At 49.8% G+C, this 23,982-nt stretch overlaps 2 protein-coding genes across 8 annotated transcripts in view; both read right to left on the bottom strand.

The window, feature by feature from the left end:
• Positions 1-1,066: 1,066 nt before the first annotated feature.
• On the bottom strand, positions 1,067-14,805 carry Tex22 (testis expressed 22). Its single transcript, XM_021655263.2, is given in 2 exon segments — positions 1,067-1,500; positions 13,877-14,805. Coding segments are annotated over 2 exon segments (534 nt in total). The 5' UTR covers positions 14,033-14,805; the 3' UTR covers positions 1,067-1,122.
• A 139-nt stretch (positions 14,806-14,944) lies between these two features.
• Pacs2 (phosphofurin acidic cluster sorting protein 2) overlaps positions 14,945-23,982 on the bottom strand; it is a 55,429-nt gene continuing 46,391 nt past the window's right edge. For 6 of the 7 annotated variants that reach the window (XM_021655241.2, XM_021655242.2, XM_021655245.2 and 3 more), the window contains 6 exons: positions 21,118-21,160; positions 20,135-20,177; positions 19,702-19,843; positions 18,852-19,078; positions 18,342-18,455; positions 14,945-17,661 (listed from right to left, as the gene is read on the bottom strand). In XM_021655241.2, coding sequence (XP_021510916.1) covers positions 17,543-17,661; positions 18,342-18,455; positions 18,852-19,078; positions 19,702-19,843; positions 20,135-20,177; positions 21,118-21,160 — 688 coding nt within the window. In that variant the 3' untranslated portion in view covers positions 14,945-17,542. Of the gene's footprint in view, positions 17,691-18,341; positions 18,456-18,851; positions 19,079-19,701; positions 19,844-20,134; positions 20,178-21,117; positions 21,161-23,982 lie in introns of all 7 variants that reach the window. The other variant, XM_060388278.1, reaches the window with a different exon arrangement.

Below are 23,982 nucleotides of genomic sequence, written 5' to 3'. Positions count from 1 at the left end.
ACTTCCTGGAGGAAGAGGGATTTCACTGAGTCTTAGGGAAGAAGCAAGAACAGAGGATTCAAGTCAGCCAGGGACTAGTGTCAAGCGCAGGCGAGTCTGTGCTTCAGCAATGGGCTCTGTGAAGGGGTAGCTGGTACAGCACTACCAAGCTGGTGGATTCTTTGAAGGCCCGGCTCACAGGCCTGACTCGTGCCCCTACTTAAACCTAGAAGCTATCATTTTCTACTAACTCAAAATCTCCTGTACCCAGCTCCACTCACACAGAAGCCCAGGTCTCCACTACCAGTCTATGAGTCTAGGGTGCCCCTATAACCACCCTCACCTGCCCCTGACAGGTTACGGTTACTACTTTCCTTTGCCTCTCTCTGCTCTAGCGTAATGTCTCCAAAATATATGTTAGCTGCCCAGTCCTGGATCCTCTTGCAGGATCCCTAACTTCAAGACAAAGTGAGACATAACTGAAGACCCAGGTTCTTTATGTTACTGCAAACCTGTACAGAGCACACTGCCTTCCTAGCTCTCAGCTTCAACTCTGACTTCCCCGTCTGGAACGACCTCAGCTACCTGGAAGCCTACATATGTCTAGAACCTCACTAGGTCTCACTCCTCAAGCTGTCCCACCATAGTCCCACCGCAGCATCTCTGAGGTCACCCAGACCATCTTCTTGGCCTAGGATCCTACAGGTCCCAAATGGCCACTGGAGGAACTGGGTGTGGCAGAGATCTCACCACCTCCTCATACAGCATGGCGTCGTAATGGGACCAACAAAGCAGTGCATCATGAACTAGGGTGTGTATGGCAATCCAGCCTCTAGAGACACACAAAGTCTGTTCATTATGTCCTGTGGAGCAGGGGCTCTCCTCGAAGGCCTTCCCTCTCTCCCTTCTATGGCTCTCCCAAAGTTCCCAACCAGGTTCCCAGGAGAGGCAGATAGCTGGAGTCCTGAGTTGTTTGTCCTGATCTGTTTGTCCTCTTTAGGTGGCCATGACCACAGTGAAACACAAAGAGGGCACAAGGGGTAACAAAGTTATGCCCCACCACAAAGAAAAGCTCTGAACAACATCATAACACCGGGCTGAGCCAGGCTCATTCTTAGGAGGGGTGACCTTGACTTCTAGTTCTCAATTCTCTTTCTGCCAAAGGGGTGCTATATGGGCCAAGTAGTCATGGAAGGCATTGGGACACTAGGTGGAATTTAGAGGGTGAGGCAGGAGTACGTCCCTTTCCACACCCTCAGACACCAGCTCCGCTACCATCTGTCTGAGGTCCTGCAGGGGGACAGCCATTTCAGGGGCATGGCAGGGAGGTGTTGGGTCAGGGCAAGTCGGTAGGGAGGACACGGTCTGCTGGCCAGTGTGGCATACGCCCAGCAGGTCTCCGGATTGGGCCATCTCCATGTTTGTCCTCTCCTGTGCATACAGCACGGCCAGACGCCTGCGTTCCTCGATGCTGATATTCCAGCGGCTACCTGGGCGCCTGTATGCCTGAGGCTCACACACCTGTGGGGACAGAATGGTGGGTACCCCTTTCCTAGCATGGTCACCCCCAAACTCAAGTCCTCATATCTGTCCCTCTCGGCCCCTGTTTGTTTATTTTTGAGACAGGGTCTCACTATGAAGCCCAGACTGCCCTGACTCCTTCAGGGAGAGCTCCTGGTGGGGGAAGCAGGACCCTCTCCCGTAGCCCTCTGTGGAACACTCCCACACTGGCATACCTGTGCACTTCATGGGCCCCACAATGTGTTTACGGGTGCCAGTACATCTGTCCCTGAACTGTGCAGGCCTTAGAGTGGTGCTGGCAAAATACTCCAAAGTGGAGGGTGAGATTGGGTCAGGGGCATAACAAAGCTAACCTGCTGTGTGGCCCCAGGAAGTCAGGTTTTAGAGGTCAACTCCAGGCATCCTTCCTCCCTCAGAGGCTATAAAGTGATCCTATAAAGGCTAGTTCATTACCAAAACCAACAACAGCAAAAACAAATAAAATATCTATAAATAGATTTAGATGGAAAATTAACACACTGAACCCCCATTAAAAGAATTTAAAAAACAGGCACAAGTGGAGGAGGGTTATCAGCCAGCACCATGCATGAGATTGGAAGGTGGTGACACGACACGTAAGAAAGTGGACTGGTAGGGAAAGCCCACTTTCCGAAGCCCCGGGAAGGCCCTGCCCAGGTGGGTGGCCCATGGAGGCCCCTCCAGACTGCTCCGTTAGGAGACACACCTAGATATTTTCCAGATAGAAGGAAAAAAGCAGGAATGGGGCAGTTCCAAGTGAAGAACCTCCTTACTCAAAAAATCTAGTCCACACAACAATCCAGTGGTTCCATTTCTAGGTACAGACCCAGAAGAATTTAAAGCTGGCACTTCAGAAAGTGTACGTACATCCATGTCCATGCAGGAGCTTCATTTACTTAGTCAAAACATGGAAGCAATTCAAGTGCCTGTGGAGAATGTACCCACCCAAACAATGCAGCATTTTTCACTCTAAAAATAGGGAGGGCATTTGGGGCTGGAGAGTTGGCTCAGCATTCTGCAGTTGCAGGGGACCTGGATTCAGTTCCTAGCACCCCTGTCAGGCAGCTCACATCTGCTTGTAACTCCAGTTCCAAGGGATCCAACACATTTTTTACCTGCATGCAGAGGGAGTACATACACTCATATGCATGCACATGTGTGCGCGCACACACACACACACTTTTTAAAAAAATGAGAAAAAGAATATTTGACACATGCTGTTGTGAGGAGGTGAACGTGAATCCAGAGAACAATGCTTGCTGAAGGAGCAGCCATCAAAGCACATGTTCCTCAGCCGCTATGATCCTGCTGCCCACAAACTCAGACTCAGAGACAGAAAGCAGAATGGTGCCTCTGGGAGCTGGGAATGGAAAGGGAAATGCTTACTGGAGACAATGCAGACTCTGAAAGTAAAAAAGCCCTGGAAATCTTACAACAATGAGAATACATGTATACATGGAGAGGCTCCATGACAGAATGTACACTTAGCATAAGCATGACCCTGGGTCTATTTCCAAAAAACCCCTACCACCACACACAAAAAGGGGTTTTGATGGTAAAAATATGACAAAGTAAGTGAACATTTGACTCCAAGACATATTGGGGAAATGAAAAACAAAGATACACAGGAGATGAGGGCTATAGACCAAGAAGGGTACTCTGCAGGTCCTCCTGAATCCTGCAGAAGCCAGAAGCCTCAGGATGTGTGTCCTACCAAATCCACAGGCCAAGGTCTTTCTGTTCACAGTGCTGGAACAAGAGGTTAGGGCCTCAGCACTCACCTGCCCTCACACACTACAGCAAAGGGAAAGGCAACTTCTGTGAGCCAAGACGTGGGTCCTCTCTAGACCTGAACCTGTGAGGGACTTGGCCTTGACCTGCCAATCCCAAGAACTGAGGAGCATCATTCCATACTGCATAAGCTATGCTAGTTTGCTATGGCAGCCTCAACTGATGGAAGCCCCCAAAAGGGAGAACATTAGTGTTTCTGATCCTTCCCTTTAGGGACCTCTGACTTTTGGTAGTGCGAGCCAATAAATTTCTGTTGTTCAAGTCAGAAAATAAGGATGGGGGGATTGAAGTCCACAGCCCCTCACCCATTCTGCAGCCTAACTTACTCTATTTCCCCTCCCGTCCAGAGAAGTTTTTTCTTTCTTTCTTTCTTTCTTTCTTTCTTTCTTTCTTTCTTTCTTTCTTTCTTTCTTTCGTTGAAAAGCAGATTCCTGTACCCACTGAAAGCCACTGGCATACCTGACCATGCCACAGCCAAGCCAACTGCTAACAAAGGCTATCTGAATAGCCACATGCTCAAAGTCATCAGTATCTGCACAAGCCAAGGAAAAGAGCAGACCAGAGCCACCAGCTACTTGCTTCTTGAGAAACGAGAGAGATCCCAGGTCCATACTACACTGTAGCCCTCAGATGTAGGAGCCAGGCAATACATGAACAAGAGCAGAAGCGTGTGGAGAGGGGCCATCCAGAGCACAAGAACGACTCTGGACATGGAACATGTGACTTGCCAACACGGAAGCAGTGTGGGAGGCTGGTCCTAGCCCACGCTGTGTGGTGGGACTGCACACCTCCCTGTAATGCTGCTATCACAGGACTTCCTGCTGGAAGAGCTTCTGATACAGCAGCAGGCTGAGGGCACGTGTGTGGCACACATGCCATATGGGCATAAGGGCACATGCTAGGCCCACTGAGTTTATGCAGCCACCTCAGAAACAGAGGAACACACAACCTTTGAGAGTGAGAGGCATATACACAACCATCCAACCCACCCACTTCAGACAAAGAAATGCAAAAATATAAGTTCAGTTTTCATTTGGAGGTAGTTATCACACAGCATTACCACTGCAAGTGCTAATACAGGATTGAAAGCAAAGTACCACAGCAAAGATAAAACAAACAAACAAACAAACAAAAACCCTAGGAAGCCACGAGAAAGACAGAATCATTTCTGTTGGATTAACTTGCAATCAAATGAGAAAGATAAAACAAAGACATACACACAGCACTATACACACATTCTGTCCCTAAGATAGAGGAAACAGCCTTTGCAGAATACATTATGCTGGTATTTCATAACACTGGCAAGAAAAATATCTTTAAAGGTTTTGAAGATGACATCGAAGAGATAGCTCAGTGGTTAAGAGTGCTTGAGTTCAATTCCTAGCACCCGCATAGTGGCTTACAACTGTCTGTTAACTCCAGTTCCAGAAGATCCAATATTTTCTTTTGGACTCCACAGGCACCAGGCATGCATGTGGTACACAGACATACATGCAGGCAAAACATCCATACATATAAAATACATAAATCTTAAAAAATGTCAAAGATAAAAACGGTACAGGGGTGGTGCTCCACACAGGTAGCACACTGAAAACCAGAAGCTTGCATGGTCTGTGTCACACAGGAGCGCTGGATGCTAATAGGGAGAGACCTTGAAGACCAGAACAAAGATTATTTTTCTAGAATTTTTACCCAACTAAAGTGCTGTACAAGTATGCAAAGTCATGTGTGTGTGTGTGTGTGTGTGTGTGTGTGTTTAAAATGTTTATTTATGAATGCTCTTTCTGCAGGTATACATCACATCACAAGTGGGCATCAGATCACATGGCTGTGAGCCACCATGTGAGTGCTGGAACTTGAACTCACGACCTCTGGAAGAGCAGCCAGTGCTCTTAACCTTTGAGCCATCTCTCCAGCCCTCTGTGTGTGTTTTTAATACAAGGTTTCTTTGTGTAGCCCTGGCTATTCTGGAATTTACTCTGTGGACCATCTGGCCTTGAACTCAGAGATCTGCCTGCCTCTGCTGGGATTAAAGGTGTTTGCCACCAGAAATTTAAAAAAAAAAATCAAGGGCCAAGGAAACAGGGTATCCTGAGACAGACAGGGAGGCCTGCATGGGACCTGAGGACAGCAGTCCAGCTGGAACAGAAAGCCAGGATGAACACTACTGAGGAGAAAATGGTCTTTCGGATGATCTGATGTATTTTGAGGAACCAAGATGTAGTAGAAGGTTCAGGAAAAGATCATCAACTCAATTATCAACTCCAAGGAAAAGCAAAAGGTTAAAGAAAAAAAGAAGCACTGTGGAGCTGGGGAGATGGCTCAACTGTGGGTCAACAGCAGCACTGGTTGCTCTTGCAGAGGACCCAGGTTTGATTCCTAGCACCCACATAGTAACTCACAGCTATCCATAACCCCTGGAGCTGGGGATCCAACAGGCACACATGTAGTGCACATGCATTGTGCGAGCAAAGCATCCATATACATAAAGTGAAATCAACTGAAGAGGAAGAGGAGGAGGGAAGCAGCAGCAGCAGCCTGGGTGTGCTGGCCACTGCCTTTGATCCCAGCACCTGAGAGGCAAAGGCAGGCAGATCTTTATGAGTTTGAGGCCAGCCTCATCTACAAAGTGAGTTTCAGGACTGACAGGGCTGTTACACAGAGAAGCCCTGCCTTGAAAGACCAAAAATAAAAATAGAAATAAAAAAATAAAATGTAAAAGAACAAGAGAAAAGTAGTCTCACACTATGGCCGTGCCTCAGCTGCGGTGACACCAACACTGTCATCCTACATGGACGCACAGAGGCACGCCAAGTGTGCCAGCACACTCCCGTAAGCTCAGCACATCTGACACTTAGGCCCGAGGACCTCTATGGGTGCCAGGCCGGCCAGAGCGGTCTCAAAAAAATAATTTTTTTAAATGATACTGGGAACAGATCTAAGAAGCATGACTTGGGGCTGAGGAACTGGCACTGTGGGTAAAGTGCTAGCTAGCACATAGGAGGACTTGAGTTCATATCCCTAGCATGCAAGTAAACACCGAATACTTGCCTGTATATATACACATTTATAGCTTGTTATCCTCATAGCTGCAAAGGTAGAAACAGGAGAATATTTGGGGCTTGCTAGCCAGCCTGTCTGGCAGAATTGGTGAACTACTTGTGTTCAGTGACAAAAAACAAGGTAGAAAGCAACAGAGAGAAACACTGGACATTGACCTCTGGCCTATGTACGCACACACACACAAACACGCACACACCCCCACACTCATACACACACATATACTCACACACACAAAAAAACACAAATGCAGAACACACACAGATTAACATATATACATGCACACACACACAAACAAGCATACACACAAACACATACATGTACACACAAACATGCACACATGCATACACACATGTGCAGGCAGCAAACACGTAATCAAAACAAGTATAACTCCTTGGAAAGATGGGCAGAGAGAAGAGGTGGAAGTACTAAACCCCCACTGTCTATGGCAGAAAATCAGCAGACTCTGAAGAGGAGGAGCTGGAGGGAGCAGCAGTAACTTCCCGAGCACATTCTGCAAACATCTCCTCAAGAGAGCTGATCGCAAGGCTTTGGGATCACTGCCCGACAGCATGCATCAATGTTTTAAGAACAGTAACACAAAAATGTAAAGATAAAGACTGAAGTAAGTGACGTGGGAGCACACACTCAGAACTCTAACCCTGCTCTCACCAAGCAGATGGAGCACTCACACAAGCTGGCTGTGATGTAGGCCACCACAACACGGATCCACACCAGGACCCTGGAGCCCATGATGTGGAGGCACAGAACACAAGCAGCATCACCGGTGAGCAATTACACACTCCTACTAAAATGGGCATCCTCTTCTAAGCCAACATGTGAGGAAAAAGAAAGCCAAGACTCAAGTGTGTATTTGTTTAGACAGAGTACGAGAGCAGTATCTGCCACAGCTGTCAGCCAGACTGCATGCTGAGGACAGCCTGAGCCTAATCCCACCCATGGAGGAAAGACCCTCAACCACACACTCGGGGTTCCAGACTAGCCTGGCCTACAGAGCAAATGCCAGAACAGCCAGGGCTAGATAGAAAGGTCCGTGTTAGAAATCAATGAAGAAAAAAAGGAAGAGGAGGAGGAAGGCAACAAAAAGGAGGCAGCAGCCCTAACAACTATCAAACGGTGGTACACGTCCTCAGCCCCAGCACGTGGGAGGCAGAGGCAGTGGACCTCTGTGAATTTGAGGCCAGCCTGGGCTACAAAGCGAGTTCCAGGACAGCCAGGGTTACAAAGAGAAACCCTGTCTCAATTAAAAAAGAGTTCCCAGGTCTGATTTCCAGTACCCACATGATGGCTCACAACCATCTATAACACTTTCTTTTGGCCTCTGTGGGCAGCAGTCAGTCATGAAGAGCTTACATGCAGACCAAACATACATACACACAAAATAAATGTAAAAACTCCTAATAACTTCTATTGATGTGGTCACGCTTGGTGTTCATTTAGGTGTTTTTGTTTTGGAACTGAAAGCCCTGACTTCACCCACTTCCTTTTCCTCCATGTTTGTTTTGTGGTGCTGGGGATCAAACACAGAACTTCATGTATGCAAGGCACATGTTCTACCAATGAGCTACTGCTCAATTTAAAAAATTGAGTGTTTTGCTTGTATGTATGTATATATGTATGTGTACCACATGTATGTCTGTGCTGGTAGATGCTAGAGAGGTTATCAGAACTCCTGGAACTGGAACTGGAGAAGAGCACAGGAGGGTGCCTGCTAGAAAATGAGCCCAGGTCCTCTGCAACAGCAGCCAGTGCTCTTAACCACTGGGCCATATCCATAGCCCCCTACCACCACCATTCAACTTTGAAAATAGTTTTCTTCAGGGCTGGAGATGGCTCAGTGGTTAAAAGCACTGGCTGCTCTCCCAGAGGGCCCAGTTTCAATTCCCAGCGCCCACATGGCAGTTCACAACGGTCTGTAACTTCAGTTTGAGGTGATCTGACACCCTCACATTGACATACATATAGGCAAAACAATGCACATAAAATAAAAATATTTCTAAAAAAATAGTTTTCTCACTGCTGTTTTGTTTCATAGACAGATTTTCAGTATGTGGCCCAGGCTGCTCTTAACTCATAATTATCCTCAGCATCCAACACTGGGATTGCAGGTAGGGGCTGCTTCCCTCTTTTGTAACCATCTTTTCAGTAATAGTCAATGATATAACAGAAGTGCTTCCTTCTTTTAGACTGTCATTTAACATTTTCTGTCTCTGCTCATGCTATACTTTTAAAATCTGTTGAGCTTTTCCTTCAGGATTTTATGTTTAGACTAAGAAAAACAGTTCTCCTTTGCACTTCTAAATACAGATTCTTCCAAAACAGTTTCTGTTTGAGCCTGGTGTGTCTGCACTTGTGTGCTGAAAGGCAGGACTGTATTCTACTGTCCTGTAAATGGTCAGCCAACTACTCCAATACCTTTTGTGGAAAACCTTTTACTACTGCTTTGAAAGTCCATGGTAAGCAGAAATTAATCCCTAAAGCTAATTGGAGGTCAACTTCTCATTATCTGTCTGGATGGCAGGTACATCTGCCCAACTTTTTTGATTCCACACTATCTTTTGGTACTCGGGTTTTTTGTTTTTGGTTTGTTTTAAATGCTGCATGTCTTCTTTTCAAAGTAAAGCTTTAAAACACCTTTGCTTTTCACATATGCTCATGAACATATCAGCAATAAATTGCTTACATTTGCTTATGCGTGTGTGAGATAGAGAGGGAGAGAGAATTTCACTGTATAGTCCTAGCTGGCCTGGAACCCACCTTGTGCTTACGTGTGGAAGCAGAGCAGTGGTCCTACCTGGGAGTCTGAGACTGCTGCCCTCTGCTTCACTTTCAGTTTACCCATGCAGTTGCTTCCTTCTGTGTGCTCTGAGATTATTCTCTGGCTCTCTGAGGTGTGCTCTCAGAGATGACGTTAGAGTCTCTGACAGGAAAATTCTGTTTAGCATTTTATTTTTCTTTATGCCAGAGGTTTTTTTTTTTTTTCTGGACATAAAATTAAAAGTAGACTGTTGGGCTGAAGAGATGGCTCAGTAGTTGAGTGCTTACTGCTCCTCCAGAGGAGCCAGGTTAGGTTCCCAGCCCCTATGTGGCAGCTCACGACTCCATGTGCCTCCTGTACCAGGGGAGTCTAACACCCTCTTCCGGCCTCCATGGGCTCCTGCATGTATGATACACATAAACTCATTCAGGCTTACGCTCACTCACACAAAAATAACTTTTTAAAAGTTGACTGAAGTGGAAGCTTCTGGTGTCTTTGGAAACTCAGATGTGTCATGTGAATATGTTTTTGTTGTTGTGTTTTTGTTTTTGTTTTGGTCCCAAGTGTGGGCTGTGGGAATGCTTTTCCCCTTTGGAAAACAGCTCCCAGGAGGGGGGCGAGTCATGTTGGTCGGCTGAAAGCATTCTCAGGGATGTGGTTTTTGTGAGCTGGAAAACATTCTCCTGTGGACTTTGAGAAGGTTAAGTTGAAGCCCACAGACACGGAGACAATGCTTTCTGTATCTCTATGCCTTTCCATTGTTACAGTTTGCATCCTTCGATGGTCTCTGCAGAGAGAAACGCTCCAGAGAACTGCTCGTGCTGCTTTGGCGGAGTTTTGCGCTTCAGCGGCCTTGTGCCATTCGGGCAGAGTCTGGCTGCTTCTACTGTATCGTTCCCCTTCTGCTGACATGTGTTGCTGCTGCTGCTTTGCTAGACTGCTGGTGTCCTGATGGCCGAGTTTGGTAATTCCCAAAGAACCCATTGACCCTTATCAGCAAGAAGCAGAAAAAAAGAGGTCTACAGCCCCCTTCCCTACTAATCTCCTACCTAAGGTCAGGAGGTTGGAAGGAAGGTAAAAGAATTTAAGAACTTTAAGTAAAGTAGGCGTTTGAAATATCTCGGCCTGCAGTTGACTGTTAAGCTAGGTATAGCACACCTGTGATGCTAGTGTCTGGAAGGCTGAGGCACAAGGATTATAAATAAATTCAAGGCCAACCTGGGCTTGAGCACCTGTCTCAAAAGACCAAAATAAAACAATAAGACAATGTCATTTCTTGTTAGCATGCTTGAGCTACCCTCCTCTGTAATGAGCTTCTGCAGCAATTGATGTCTGTGCTGTCTCTGCCTCAGAATGTCTCAGATCCTCCTCCCTGGCACTCTGCACTTCCACCATGATGATGCTCAACAGATGATCCTTCTGTTTATCTTCTGTTTATTCTGCTTGGGTCCTACCTACAAACTTTTTTTTTTTTTTAAGCCAGGGTTTCTCTGTGTGGCGCAGGCTGTCCTGAAACCAAGCTGGCCTTGAACTCAGAGATCCACCTGCCTCTGCCTCCTGAGTGCTGGGATCAACTGCCTGGTCACTGGCCCTACAGATACTTAAACTACTGCATATGATAGCCAGCCTCCAGAATGGTAGTACCCAGTGACAATCAGCTCCTAGCAGTGTTATTACCTCCAACTCCTTCTCTCACACACACTGGTGTAACTGCCACAAAAACAAAAAATATATATATACTTATTTATTCTCCCGGGGCAGAATATAAAAGTCTTAGCAGCTTCACCATGCCCCCTTTCTACTTACTCACTGGGGGAAGGCAGTGCCTAGCTAGCTGCCTACCTGTGTGAGGCTAGTTGGCTCTCTTAAGGAGACCTCCACCCAAGAGGGATCCTGTGTTAAGTGTCTAGAGCCTCCCAACAACTTCTCTTCACTCCCCACCACTGACTTAACCCTACAGATGCCTGCTACTGTACAAGCAGCTTCCCTCCTCCCCTCTCTTTTCAGACGACTGCAGTTGACCAAACCCTTGACTCTGATCCCCTGAAACCAAACCAGAGCCACCAAGCAAAGCACCTGCAGGCATGGTGGTACACAGCCATAATTCCTGAACTCATGAAGTAGAGGCAGGAGGATCAGGAGTTCAAGGTTTTCACTGCCTCAAATAGCAAGTTCAAAGCCTGCCTGGGCTACATAAGACCTTGTTTCAAAACCAGTGCCCCACCATTTGCCCATCACGCAAATAGAAGTACCACTTAATTATTTCTGGGCAAATGAGCAGGTTTAAAACATATGTGCATCCAGTAACAAGATCTGGTACTACAGGAGACCTTGCTGTTATCTGGCAAAACTTTTAGTGTTCATCATAGAAGGCAACAAATAATCTGAAGGACCTCATAATTTCTATTGCCAAAGTGAATGGAAATTTTTCCTATTTCCGGTTTGGTGTGTTGAAACAAGTAAGTTACAACAGTCATATAACCACCTTCCTCTTTTAGTTTTCAGTTATTTTTGTGGATTTCCTAGGCTGATATCACATTGCTCCAATAGCAAACATTTTCTTCCTATCTAGCTATTTAAACTCCTTTTCTTTTCTTTTTTGTTTTGAGACAGGGTTTCTCTGTTAGCCTTGGCTGTCCTGGACATTTTTGTAGACTAGGCTGTCCTTGAACTGACAGATCTGCCTGCCCCTGCTTCCCACATGCTGGGAAGTTGTACACCATACCTGGATACATGTCTCATTTTTAGTGATGTGCTGAGCTATGTAATGGCTTGGAGAGAACCCATCTAATCTGACACTGCTCTCCGGGAACGCAGTGGCTCTCTCCTACCATTCAAGTCCTTGTAGTTCTTTTGGGGAGGAGGTGGTTAAAATTCCATCTCAAGCAAGTTTTGCATATTTCCTAAGTTTTTCTGCTGTCATGAAGAGTGAGGTCTATCTTCCCTTGCTGATCTTGTCTGCTCTTGTGGCTTCAGAGGCTACCTACTTCTGAACACAATACTGTAAGATTCCAGAAGACTCTTTTGGACTAACCAGGACAATCACAGGGTTTCCACATGAGGCTGGCTTTGCATGTTTGGGGCTCCTTGGCAGCCCACTCACAGTTTTGGGGTAGGCGGTTGAGGAGGGAGTCCCTCGTGTGGTTCAGCTATCCACCACTAGCCTCCCGGCTGCTTCTCTCCAGTGCTCAGAGCAGGCTGGCCAGACTCAGAAAATACTGTCCAGTGACTGAACTGGGTACCTAAGGACCCTCTGCTAGGAAGGTTTCTCCAACCCTTGCCTCAGGCCAAGGTCAATGCATTTTTTAAGAGACACCGAGAGTGGCTCTGTGGCTGAAGATAACCTGCAGAGAAAGTGACCCCAAGGGCTCAGGAAGGGAGGAACAAAGGACTCCTGGCTAGCCAGGAGCTCTGTGGGAGGTATCTGAGATAGAGCCAGAGGAAGCACAATCCATGCCAAGGGAGCACCAAAGGAGAGAGCTTGACAGGACAAGGTTAGGGAAGACAGCCTGTGCACTCCTCAAGGCCAGAGCCTGAGGACTGTGGAGGGAAGAGACAGGGGAACTCCAAATAGGAGCCAAGATGTGGCAGACACTGAAGTGACTCTGTGTCCAAGCAGGATTCAAGTTCAGCCACAGGACTCTGGTTCTTTCCCCATTGCCTCACCAGGATAAAGTCCATGCATTTGTTTCTCCCTGAGCAAACCTTACCACAAGTGACACCTTAGTGTCTTTACACTCTAGAATGCCCCATATGAGATGCTGGTCTCATGAAAGTTGAAGTGGCTGTTGGTCAGCCCTGTAGAGTACTTGTCACCTTTGTAAGGACCTCAAAGTACTATGTCCTAGAGAACAAGCTGAGGAGGTCCAAAGTAGCCATGCAGGCAGTCTGGGACCCCACTCTTTTGTTGTTGTTGCTAGTTGTTTTTTGTTTTTGTTTTGTTTTTTTCTGTTTTGTGTTTGAGACAGTATGTTGCTGCTTATCCTGGCCTTGAATTTGCAATACTCCCTCCTCAGTGCTGGGATTAGAAATGAGAACCACTACACTGAGCTTGGGAACTTACTTTTTTTACACATCACCTTTGACCTCAGCGTGTATACAAACAGACAAACATACACCTCAACAACTGGTTACATAACCAAAATACTAAGATCCACCAGCATGGGGTTTGGCACAGTCCTGGCTTTGAACTCTTTCTCTGTAGAAACTATACCACAGACAGTGTGACACCTTCTGCTCAGGGAATGTCCTAGGGTCTTCTACCGCTGGGCTGAACACAACTCAGTGCTTTCTGTCTGGTGATGACTGGTCAGGGTTGGCTTACTGTTTGAGTCTGTCACAAATACAGCTGCAATGCACACTTCAGTGATGGCTGGTACCTGTCCAGAGAGGACACTCCCCTACTCTGGGGACCTCATTCTCCCTCCCGCTTAGTGACATACTCTTGGCCATGTGTCGGGGACACTGGGGAGAGCTGAGATTGTTATGTGTGGCACCCTCTTCCTGACCTATGTTAATCCCCCCCTGGTGTCCACCAGAGGAAGCAAAAGGAGTGCCAGTTTAACCCCCAAGACTAGTCAGAGTGGTTGCAGAAAGCAAGCCCTGGAAAATGAATGTTTCTATCCCATTCAGCCCTCTCCTCTTGTCCCAGAGGCCCATTCTCCATGGCCCTCCCCAACCAGTCCATCTAAAAGTCTGGGTTTTTCAAAAGAGCCTCCTATTGCTTACCCAGTCTTGGGTCTCTAGGTCCTCCTGAGGGTTGCTCTTGCTGTCTGGCTGGCTGCAGGCCACTGAAGGCCCGTTTAAGATAGGCTGCTGCCTTTGCTCTTGTGCGAGCTCCCACTGTAGCGTCTTCCTCTTGGGGGGCTGCTGCCTGCTGTCCATGTCTACCTACAGCAGGCTGCACTTTGCACATCTAGGGTTCTGGGGCAAGGTGCAAGAAGAAAACTGAGCAGGGCTCTGGCTGCCACGGCAGACCCCTGAAAGAGATGGCAGGCTCTGCGAGGGCCACCTTTTAGCCAATGACCACTATGCCAAACAGCGGGGGGCCCTTAAGCGACTTTCTTTCCCAGCTTGTGGCCACTGCCCTCCCACACCACCAGCGGTTTCCCCGGGGACAGCAATGGCCCAGAAGTAGATGGTGCCCTTCTCTGCTCTCACCGGACTGTTTGGTCAGCCTTTCCCAGCCTTGCCTCGCAGGAGTCACTTTGAGGTCCTGACAAGCGCCTCAATCCTAGGATCCTACCCGCAGGCCACCTCCCCTGTTAACTTCAGCGATGCTGCCACACACAAGGCCCAGGCTCTGGGCCAGCCTAAGCTCTCATTCCCCGCCCCCACCCTTGGTGGGTCTCAACTGTGGAAGTCAGTTGACAGGCAGCGGTGAAGAGATGTGAGGAGTTGGGTCAACGGCTCCCACGCGGGGACGTAGCTCACTCAGAGGTTCTGGGGAGGGCTCAGTGGGCACCAGGACAGATGAGGCGGGCCTAATGGGCTCTGGATAACAAATGCTCAACCGGTGGGGCCAGGCTCAGGAGGGTCTGCACCGGGAGTGGACGGTCGCAGGCTGTGAGCGCCCAATTGGGTTCAGGCAAATGGAGCTACCAGTTGAGGTAGACTCGTGGAACCTCCTGCGGGCCTGAAACAGCCGGGCTGGAGCCAAGCACAAAACGCCGAGGAAGAAGGGCGGAGCCGATCCGGAGCTTCCGTTCTACGGACCCCGCCCTCCGCTGCTGCTTCCGCGCCACGACGCTTGCGCCCCAGCGTTCAAGCCTCATGGCCCCAATACATTGAGAGAAATCACAGCCGTGGGCGGCCTGAGCGCCGCCAGTTTATTAGTGTCGCTTCAGCACCTTGAAATCGTCCACATGGTCACATGGGACAGATCAGCATCTGCTCCCAAAAAAGCTATTTACATGAATCCTGCTTTCCATTAAAAAAAAAAGAAATCTAGCAACACATATACACATCCTAGAAATCAGTCACAGCGCGCTGGACAGTCTGCAGAAGCGGACGGAGTCATCCTCACGCAAGGCCGTCAGCCTCTGGAGGGCGTGGGGGTTTGGGGAGCAAGTGAGGGTCCAGGACCCTGGCCCTGGGAAGTACCACCAGGCCGGTTTTTATGCGGAATTCGTTTGAGATGGAGGCTAGAGGAAGAAGTGAGGCTTGCAGGATTAGGCTAGGGCAAGCCACTGCATGGGTGCCGAAGGCCATCCCCCCTCCCTCAGCTCTGGTACTGCTACTGAGCTGCTACATACTCAGGATGGTGGCAGGGTCCACCTTTAAGGTAGAGGAAGGGTCCCCAACGGACAGGAATGAGTGGAACCTATCCATCCACACAGACTGTATGGCCAGGCCTGAGAGGAACCTGGTACTGTCTGACAGTGACCTTTACGACTGGCAGGCTCTGAGGGCCACGCCTCAGAGCTAAGGCCTGTCAGATGCGCGCATACACACACACTGCTGTCCTCACCACTGTACTGCCTGTGGGGGGTGGGGGCGCTTTGGTGTCTAGTCATCCTTCAAAGGGTCAAAGTGCTTCTCCATGAATCCTCATTACAGCTCCATGAGGTAGGCAAGGAAAATGGACCATCTCTTTAACCAGTGGGGGAACTGAGGCACAGAGGATGACTGCTGTCTAGGTCTACACCTTGCACTGCTATGGTGCTCATGTGCTAGGCCTCCCAACTCTACCTTAGACCAGCTGCTGGAGAAAAGCTCTGCTCACGCCCTCCTCCTGTGTAGGTGAAGGCAGACCTCTGGAACTAATCAAGGAAGCATGCACAGGTGAAGAGTTCTCCTGGAAAGGAGCTACCCTCAGGCAGGAGCCTACACTCCCTGTGGCCTCAAGGCTAGAAATCTCGGCCAGATCTTTCCTACAAAGGTTGACCTTTGGGAAGAAACTCAAGGGGCAGGTGAATCAGGCTCTTAATCTCCAAGAAGCACAGCAGCCAGACTTGTTAACAGGCTCTTTTCAGAGCATACCTCACCAGGGGCTCCACTGCCACCGTGCCCTCTACCCAGAGATCTAGGGCCCAGCCAAGCCCCAGCAGCAGTGCAGGGCCCTCACCCTGGACAAACGGACCCTGCTCAGCAAGCCAGGGCAGGGCAAGTAAATAAAAAATGGGCCATCTTTCACCCTATGAAAAGTGAGGAGTCCTCAAACTTAGCCTGCTCTGCTCTTGGCAATTTTCTGAGCATGCTCTTAGGAAGGTCTCAAGATCAAGACACCAAACTTAGAGCTCCCAAATGGACCACCAGGATTTCAGAGAGTGCCACAGCTTCTAGGCAGGCAGGCAGGCAGGCAGGCACTCTTTCAATTAGCCAGCCCAGAGAGAAAGGATTCTTGAGGAAATTACGACTGAGGCAGTGACCTCCTCCAGAGTCTGATGATACATGTACAGTCAGGATGACCCTCACTACAGGCCAGCACCCATCTCCTGCTGGGTGGGAAGGTGGTGGAAGATGGAGCTGCCGACAAGAATGGCGGCACGCACAGGCGCGCGCATGCGCGCGCGCACACACACACACACACATACACACTCTAGTTGCCTTTCTCCAGTTCTCAACCCAGACCCCACATGGCCAATCCTGGACAGCCCAGCAAGCAGAATAGAGGTGAAAGGGCATGGTAGAACAGGTCTCAGACAGACCCAGCAGTGTCTCCCACTTCCAGGACAGACTCTGGGAAATTCGAAAGGGCCACCTGATCTAAGCTGCAGGCCTGAAGAAGCCTATTGGTGCCTCTGGAGTGGGAGTCAGAGGGGTAGGGTTGGGTAAGCAGCTCCTGCTGGCTCTGCCCCACCCAAGGATACTTTACAAGACCAACATCTGCTTGGCAGTTACGTCTCCAAATGTATTTGAGAGCATTAGAATGATCGGCTACGATAAAATCTCCGCCATGAGGCTGGAGTTTATTGGGAACCACGCACGGGGTACCAAGGGCCGACATCCCATGCTAGGAGACCAACATGCCCTTGACCCTCAGCTTCTGGCCACTAAACTCCAAAGCTTGTACCCTGCTCCCTACTCCCTCAGGAAACAGAATCCTGACCTCAGGAAAGGACAGGACACAAAGGTAAGAACACTTCTTGCTTGTGGTTCTGGGATTTCATGAGCCCAGAGTTCACCTCCCTTCTTATCAGCCTTTCCACCTGCCCACATATTCTGGTTAATAAGCAGAGCAAAGTTACTCGGTGGCCCACAGGAGGCTAGCGTCCCCTTATTTTCTGGGCTAAGAGCACATTCATACTTAAGACTGTTTCTTTGTGTTTTTAAAAGTCTGTCTCTGTAGTAACCACGTGTTAACAGAAACACAGCTGTCCCTCCATCCATGGCTGACAAAGAGCAGGACATAGGCCCCTCCACTGTCCTGTGACAGCCATTCCGTGGGTGGGGCTAGAAGGTGGCCTTGGAGTGTCCAAAGATGCAGATAGGGAAGTGCTTCACGTGGGAAGACCACTGGGCGGCCAGCTGGAAGAACTTGACATCGCTGCATTCCACGCCGTCGATGAGGACTGTGGGAGAGGGCCACCTGACCATCTGCCTGCCTGGCAAGGCAACCACCTGAGACGGTGGGCCACTGCCAGGAAGCAGGACAATCCTGAAGCTGGGGAAGCCCTGCTTAATGGGCCTTCCTGCCACCTGCCCTCCCAGGACTTAGTGCCACGCTGAGTCCACCTCCCGAGGGACTAGAGGCAAGGGCAATCCATACTTCAGCCAGGCATGGCTCATCTATGCCACGTCTGCCTCGAGGCTTCCTACTTAAAACAGATGCACTTCCAGAGGTAGCATTAGGAAGACAACCGAAGAGCAGCCTCTGTAAGACCCTGGTATAACACCAGTCTCACACTGAAGGAAGAGCTGAAACACAGCTCAATAACAGAGCATTTTTGCCTCGCATGCATGGGACCCTAGGTTCAATCTCTAGCAATCTCCTCCCAAATCTCCATTAATAAACACAAAAAAAGGTTGAAAAATTACTTGAGCTTGAAAGGCTGTTAGATGCATGCAAATACCTTATCAAAATGTGCTCCAAGTGTGAATCTGTAAATATGCCTTTTACAGCAAAACAACTGGTTCCCATGCACCATCTGTTTTGTTCTGCATTCACATATTACAGGCAGATCCAAACAGGATCTGGTCATGGACTGACTCCCCCGGGACCCTACGGAGCAGCCCCTTGGCCTATGCTCACCCCGAAGCATGTTCTGTTGGTGCTTAGCTGTGCAGATCAGCCGGCTGATGCCTTCAATGCACTGGCTTTTGGATTCCACATCCTTGTCCTTTGTTTTCTTGGGCAAAAACATCACTGGGAAGAGAAGAACTCTGCTGTTGATCCACTGCTCCTCCAGGGCCAGGCTGGCCAGAGCCCCAGCAACAGGCAGGACGGGACAACAGTAGCCAAGAGGACATAGCTGGCACTGCTCACCTGGGGCCCAGCTTCCTGCTGTGACCTCATACAGCACCCTCCTGCCCATTATTCCACCTGAAGCCAGAAGCTGCCCAGAACCTCAATGTCCTCACAGCTCAGGGGCCACAGCTGTCCAAGTGTATGTGACTGCCAACTCCTCATGAGCTGTAGGCTCATGATCATGAATTTACTGGGAACTTGCTAGGGGGTGGGGAATGATGTCCCCAATGCCAACAGTCACCACAGAGGCCCCTCTCCCAGTGTCCAGCCCTGCTCAGCACACCCAAACCTCACCCTTCTTGTTCTTCTCCTTGGTGACCACAGTCATGGACATGGTGGGTGTGGCTGCAGCCTCGCCACTGCTGGGCAGCCGGCTGACCTGGAGGGACCGGAAAGTGCACTTGAGCGTGTTTTTGGTGGTGGGCAGGTCCTTCTTCTCGGCATCTCTCTTCCTGTCCGCAGACTGTGCTGCTGTCCAGTAGTCCACCTGCAGCCCCATCAGCTCAGCGCCGACGCCCTGGCTGTGAAAGGCAGAGGGAAGTGCTCACCCTCACGATGTTACTGTGCCACAGAAGGCAAGGAGGTGTGGCTAGCACCTGCCCTAACTGCCAGTGGACAGTGAGAAGCTCTGCAGAGCTGACTGCCCACTTGTCTACTGGGACTCTGTTAGTGCCCACGGCCATGTCCAGGCTCCCTGCACACCTACTCTCCTGACCTAGGAGAGTGACTTAATCAGAGGTGTAATGACTCATGAGAGCAGGTGACATCACAGACTCAAACTCTCCAGTTCAGCTGTGTTGTCTGCATTCTGTTCAAGGCTCAGCTGGTGTGGCAGGACTTAGCTCACTTGTGTGGGGCCTCAAGAGCTGTCTCTTGCACCTCCTCCCTCACCTCCACTTTTAATAGCCCACTCTGTCAAGCTGCTTTCAGGCTTAGTGAGTCCAGAGTTCCTGTCCCTAGGAGTACTCCCTGAAGACAGCTATCTCCCACCCTGCTCTATGGCAACTGCATGTAGTCCCAAGAATCCCTCATAGGACCTCCACCAGCCCTTCAGCAGCACCTGTCCACACTGCCCTGATAAGATGGGTAATGTGGAGGGTGGATGTCACCTAAGAACAGATAAAACGAGAGCCATGCTGTTTACCTGGGGGAGGACAGGCCTCCACTCACTGAAGGGGAAGAGGGTGGGGTAGGCGAAGCCTCCTTGGCCGCAGGAGATGTAGACACAGACGGTGGGGTAGAAGAGAGTACACTGGACCCTGAGGGGGCTGCATCGTCCGAGTCTCCTTTGGAGAGGAGGCACAACCAGTGGTCAGACAGCCTTCTAGTCTGGCCCCACCACTGGCTGGAGCCCAGACTAGGACTGGAGAGGCAGCTCTCAGGGCAAGTAGGGTAGGCAGAGTAGCATTTGTGGGGAACAGGATATTCTCTTTCTTGTCTGGGAGAACTGCCCAGTTTGCCTTATCGGAGGCTTTGTGAGTATAGAGGAATCAACAGAAACTTGCTGATCCTTGAGACCAGAGGGACCACCTACCCAGAGAGCCACGTGGACAGTCCTCAGAGAGGGACGAGGTTACCTGATGTGGCTGAAGACGGTTCCACAAGTCCAACCTTCACAACCTGTGAAGTAACAGATGCTGGCTAGAGGCAGGTGGGGAGGCTGAATTGCACCCACCTTGAAGCTAATCTCGGGTCCCTGTTGCTGCCCAGCTTTTGGGCCCACAGATCAGGAAACAGATCCCAGCATCCTCCCATCTATGGGGTAGGGCCCAGCTCTGGCAAATCTGATGTGCATGTGACTGGCAAGTCCCAGACATCCATCAGACAAGGATGTTGGCATGAGCAATACTGTCGCAGAAACAGGAGCTATTTCACAGGAAGTATGGGCCAATAGGGAAAGTGCCTCAAGCTTGAACCATCCAGCATGGTAGCCTCTAGCCACAGCAGCTGTGCCAACATGGAGCGAATTGCAATGCCAAATTCAGTCTTAGCCATGTCAGGTGGCCATAGGGCACTTTTGTCACTACAGAAAGGGCCCTGAATAGGATGCTACAGAAATGTTGTCATGGCCTTGGAGATCAAGCGCCATGCTGCTTTAGAGGTCTCCCGGCAGAACACCTCTGCTAGAGATGGAAAGGCTGTGAAAAGGAGACTGACTGAGGGTGAGCCTTACCTTCAATCTGGGCAGAGGGGAAACTGAAACCTCCATAATCAGTTTCATTTAGCCTATGCCAGGAGGTACAGGCCTGACTGAGCAACCCTGCCAGGCGGCTCATCTTTGTCTTGTAGTAGACACGGCTGAGCCTCCTCTCCTGAGTGCTGAGCTAGCTCTGATGGCCTGGCACAACTCCACAGAAAAGGGGCTTACACTTCCATGTGTTCACTATGGGAATCAAAATCTCCCAAACAGAAAAATGCAGGAAGGAAGCAAGGGGGATCGATGAGAAGGAATTAGGATAGGGTGAGGAAAGCTCTGGTACGTGTAAGCTAATATAAAAGCACTCTCTGACAGCAATTTGTCGGGTACATGATCTCAGTGAATAAAGTTGGCCATACTCACCCCAACAAAGGGAATGAACCTCTGAGAGGATTCTTCATCAGGGCTGGGAGCAAAAAACAGACTGTTAAGACTCCCTCTTGGAGCATCTCAACCCCAGCTGTCTTCCAGCCCAGGGACCCAGCCTCCTCATCCCTAACCCACCCTGTCACTCAGCCACATCACCTGCCCATAGGTACTCTTTGTCACTATAGAAAGGCCATCTGCCAGCTTCCAGGCCTAAGCTGTTCCATGTGCATGTCCCCTGGAATCCAGAACTGGGCCTTCTCCAGTAACTGGGGTTGGCCTTCCCAACACCAGAGCATGAAGGTTTCTTGCTCCATATCTGGTAAAGTCAGTGCCATCAATAGAGACTACCGCTTTGGCTAAAGTGCTGCTTGTAAATGTTAGGTTCCAACAGTAATATCTATAGACCAAGGCCTGAGCAGAGTTCTTAGGACAAGCTTCAGTAGAGACCAAGATTAGTGACCAGATGAGGTATTGTCTGGACTTGACTCTGTAAAGCATTTGACAAAACAGTAGCTTGTCCTGGAATGCTACTCATGGCCTATCCACCATGAAGATGCCCAGGGTCTGAGATCAGGAGCAGAGATGAAAAACCATTTGTCTTCCTCCTTCCAGGTCTAGCCATGTGGCTCATCTCTGAGGAGGCTCCTCGACAACCAATCTGGTACCTAGTGGCCCAGTCTCCCACAAGGCATAACCTCAGCCTGAGGCACATGGCTCCATCAGCAGTCAGTGTGTCCTGCATCTCTTGGCAGGACTGGCTCTGGTGGTGGGCTGGTTCTACCTGTTTCCTCCGCATCCTTCCTTCCTGCCCTTCCCCAGTGGCTTGCTGGTCTGAAGAGCATGTTATCAGCTGGAGTTATTTCTGCATGGTTCTCGGGACTCTCCTGTCTCGTTTCCTCATACTGGTGCCAGATGCCAGTGCATCTGTCGCAGGGGTGAGTATGTACGTCAGGTCAAGCACTGAGATGGAGAGGTGAGACAGATCTCTCTCCATCTAGGCCTGGGGGTGCCCCAGGAAGACAGGGCTTCTCCCTGCATCTAGACCTGGGAGCCCCTCAGGGAGACAGGGCTTCTCCGTTCATCTAGACCTGGGAGCCCCTCAGGGAGACAGGGCTTCTCCATGCATCTAGACCTGGGAGCCCCTCAGGGAGACAGGGCTTCTCCGTGCATCTAGGCTTAGGTTGTCCTTTAAGTGTTGGAGTGCAGCAAGTATTCCTAACAGTTTTCAGCGAGATGCTTTTGTGGGAAACAACACTTGGGAGGGGTGTGGCTAGCCGCTTGCCTGTGCTGGGCATGAGCTTTCAGGACTGGCAGCCCATCTTCCTGGTGGGGCAGAACATTGTTCCCAGTGCTCCCACTCACAGTGCATCCACAAGAGACCAGTGGCCTATGCAGTGAAAGGGGTCTCTGTCTGTCCTCCCCACACCTAAAGACCTGGCAGATGTCTTGGACCATGCTAGGCTACTGGAGATGGCTAAATTCCTAGTCTCCCTTTCCTTTCAAAAGAGGGCAGTTTTGAAGAGAAATCTGTTCTCCCTTGTCCATTCCAAATGATTTGACTCCTGGCCCCAATCTGCCCTACCCCTTGCCTGTCCACTTCAGGCAACACTTCAGGCCCAGAAGGTTTTAGAAAGCAGGCAAGCACGGTGGTTCCCAAGGGAGGGCTCTAACCAGCTGAGCCACACATACTCTGTAGGGCCCTTTAGGACCATGGCAGAGCAGCTTCTTTTCTGTAGTCCACTCTAAGACACTTGAGAACCGAGCGGGGCTGACAAGCCATGTGTGACAAGACATAGGAGACACTGCAACATGGAGAAGCTACTCAAAGCCAAGCTGTATCTGGGCCATGCAGACAGAACCAGCATAGTTACAGCAACTGTGACACCGTGCCACATTGCATCCTGGGCCATGCAGATAGCACCAGCATGGGTGCAACAGCAGTGACACTAGCTGGCCAACCAAGAACACAGAGCCTAGGCCCGAGGACCCATGTCACCCTCAGACACCAGAACAGCAGCCCAGAGCTTGTGCTGTCCCAGCATGACCTGAGGGCTTGGCTACCACCAGAGGACAAGCTCTATTCCCAGCTTCAGGTCAGAGGCAAGCTGGAGCAGGCACCTCCTGCCAGAGCTCTCAAGGGAAGGCCAGGCAAGCCTGGGTCTTCACTGGTTCCTTGCAGGTACCTGTGCCCACCTAGTGCCGGTGTCACTACTGTATCACAGGCAGAAGGAGTTATGGGGGACAGAGCGTCTCCTCAAGCCTGATGTTCCTAGATATCAGTACAGCACAGGAGAGCATGCTTCAGGCTCCTCCTGTCACAGCTGGTGGCACAGGCCAAGCCTCAAGACAGGAGAGAGGTATGAAGGCTGGTCTTTCTCTAACTCAGGGGCTTGTTTAGCAGGACAAACTGGTACTCAAGGATCTCCTGTGTGTCCAGCTGTTAAGATAATGAGTAGCACTACCAGCAGTGAGGATCCTGGACTCTGCCTTGGGCAGACACTTTGCGGCAAGTGTGACAGGACTCTCTCGGCATTGCAAGGATAGCTCTGAGGGTACCTGAGAGTAGCTCAAGTTTTCAGAAAGTGAAGCCTTTCCACGGAAGAAAAACAATTTATTCCTATTCAGGGCTCTCACAAGCCTGGCTCCCCAAGGAAATTAGAGAAGATATTACAATCTCCTCTCTGTGCCTCTGTTGGCCCTGGGAGCTGATTCTATAGTGCAGAAAGTGCCAAAGGCACCTGCCACACTGTGCCAGCTCCTTCACCTCCCACCTCCACACTCTTACATACAGGACTAGGACTGGTGGTCCCGCCCATCTGAGGCTGTGTGTGGCCAGATTATTGCTAGTGTTAGGTGCTG

Source organism: Meriones unguiculatus, chromosome 7 (assembly GCF_030254825.1).
Source record: "Meriones unguiculatus strain TT.TT164.6M chromosome 7, Bangor_MerUng_6.1, whole genome shotgun sequence".
In the NCBI taxonomy this organism is placed as follows: domain Eukaryota; kingdom Metazoa; phylum Chordata; class Mammalia; order Rodentia; family Muridae; genus Meriones; species Meriones unguiculatus.
Note: the sequence above shows the minus strand (reverse complement) of the source record. Positions and strands in the feature narration are given on the sequence as shown.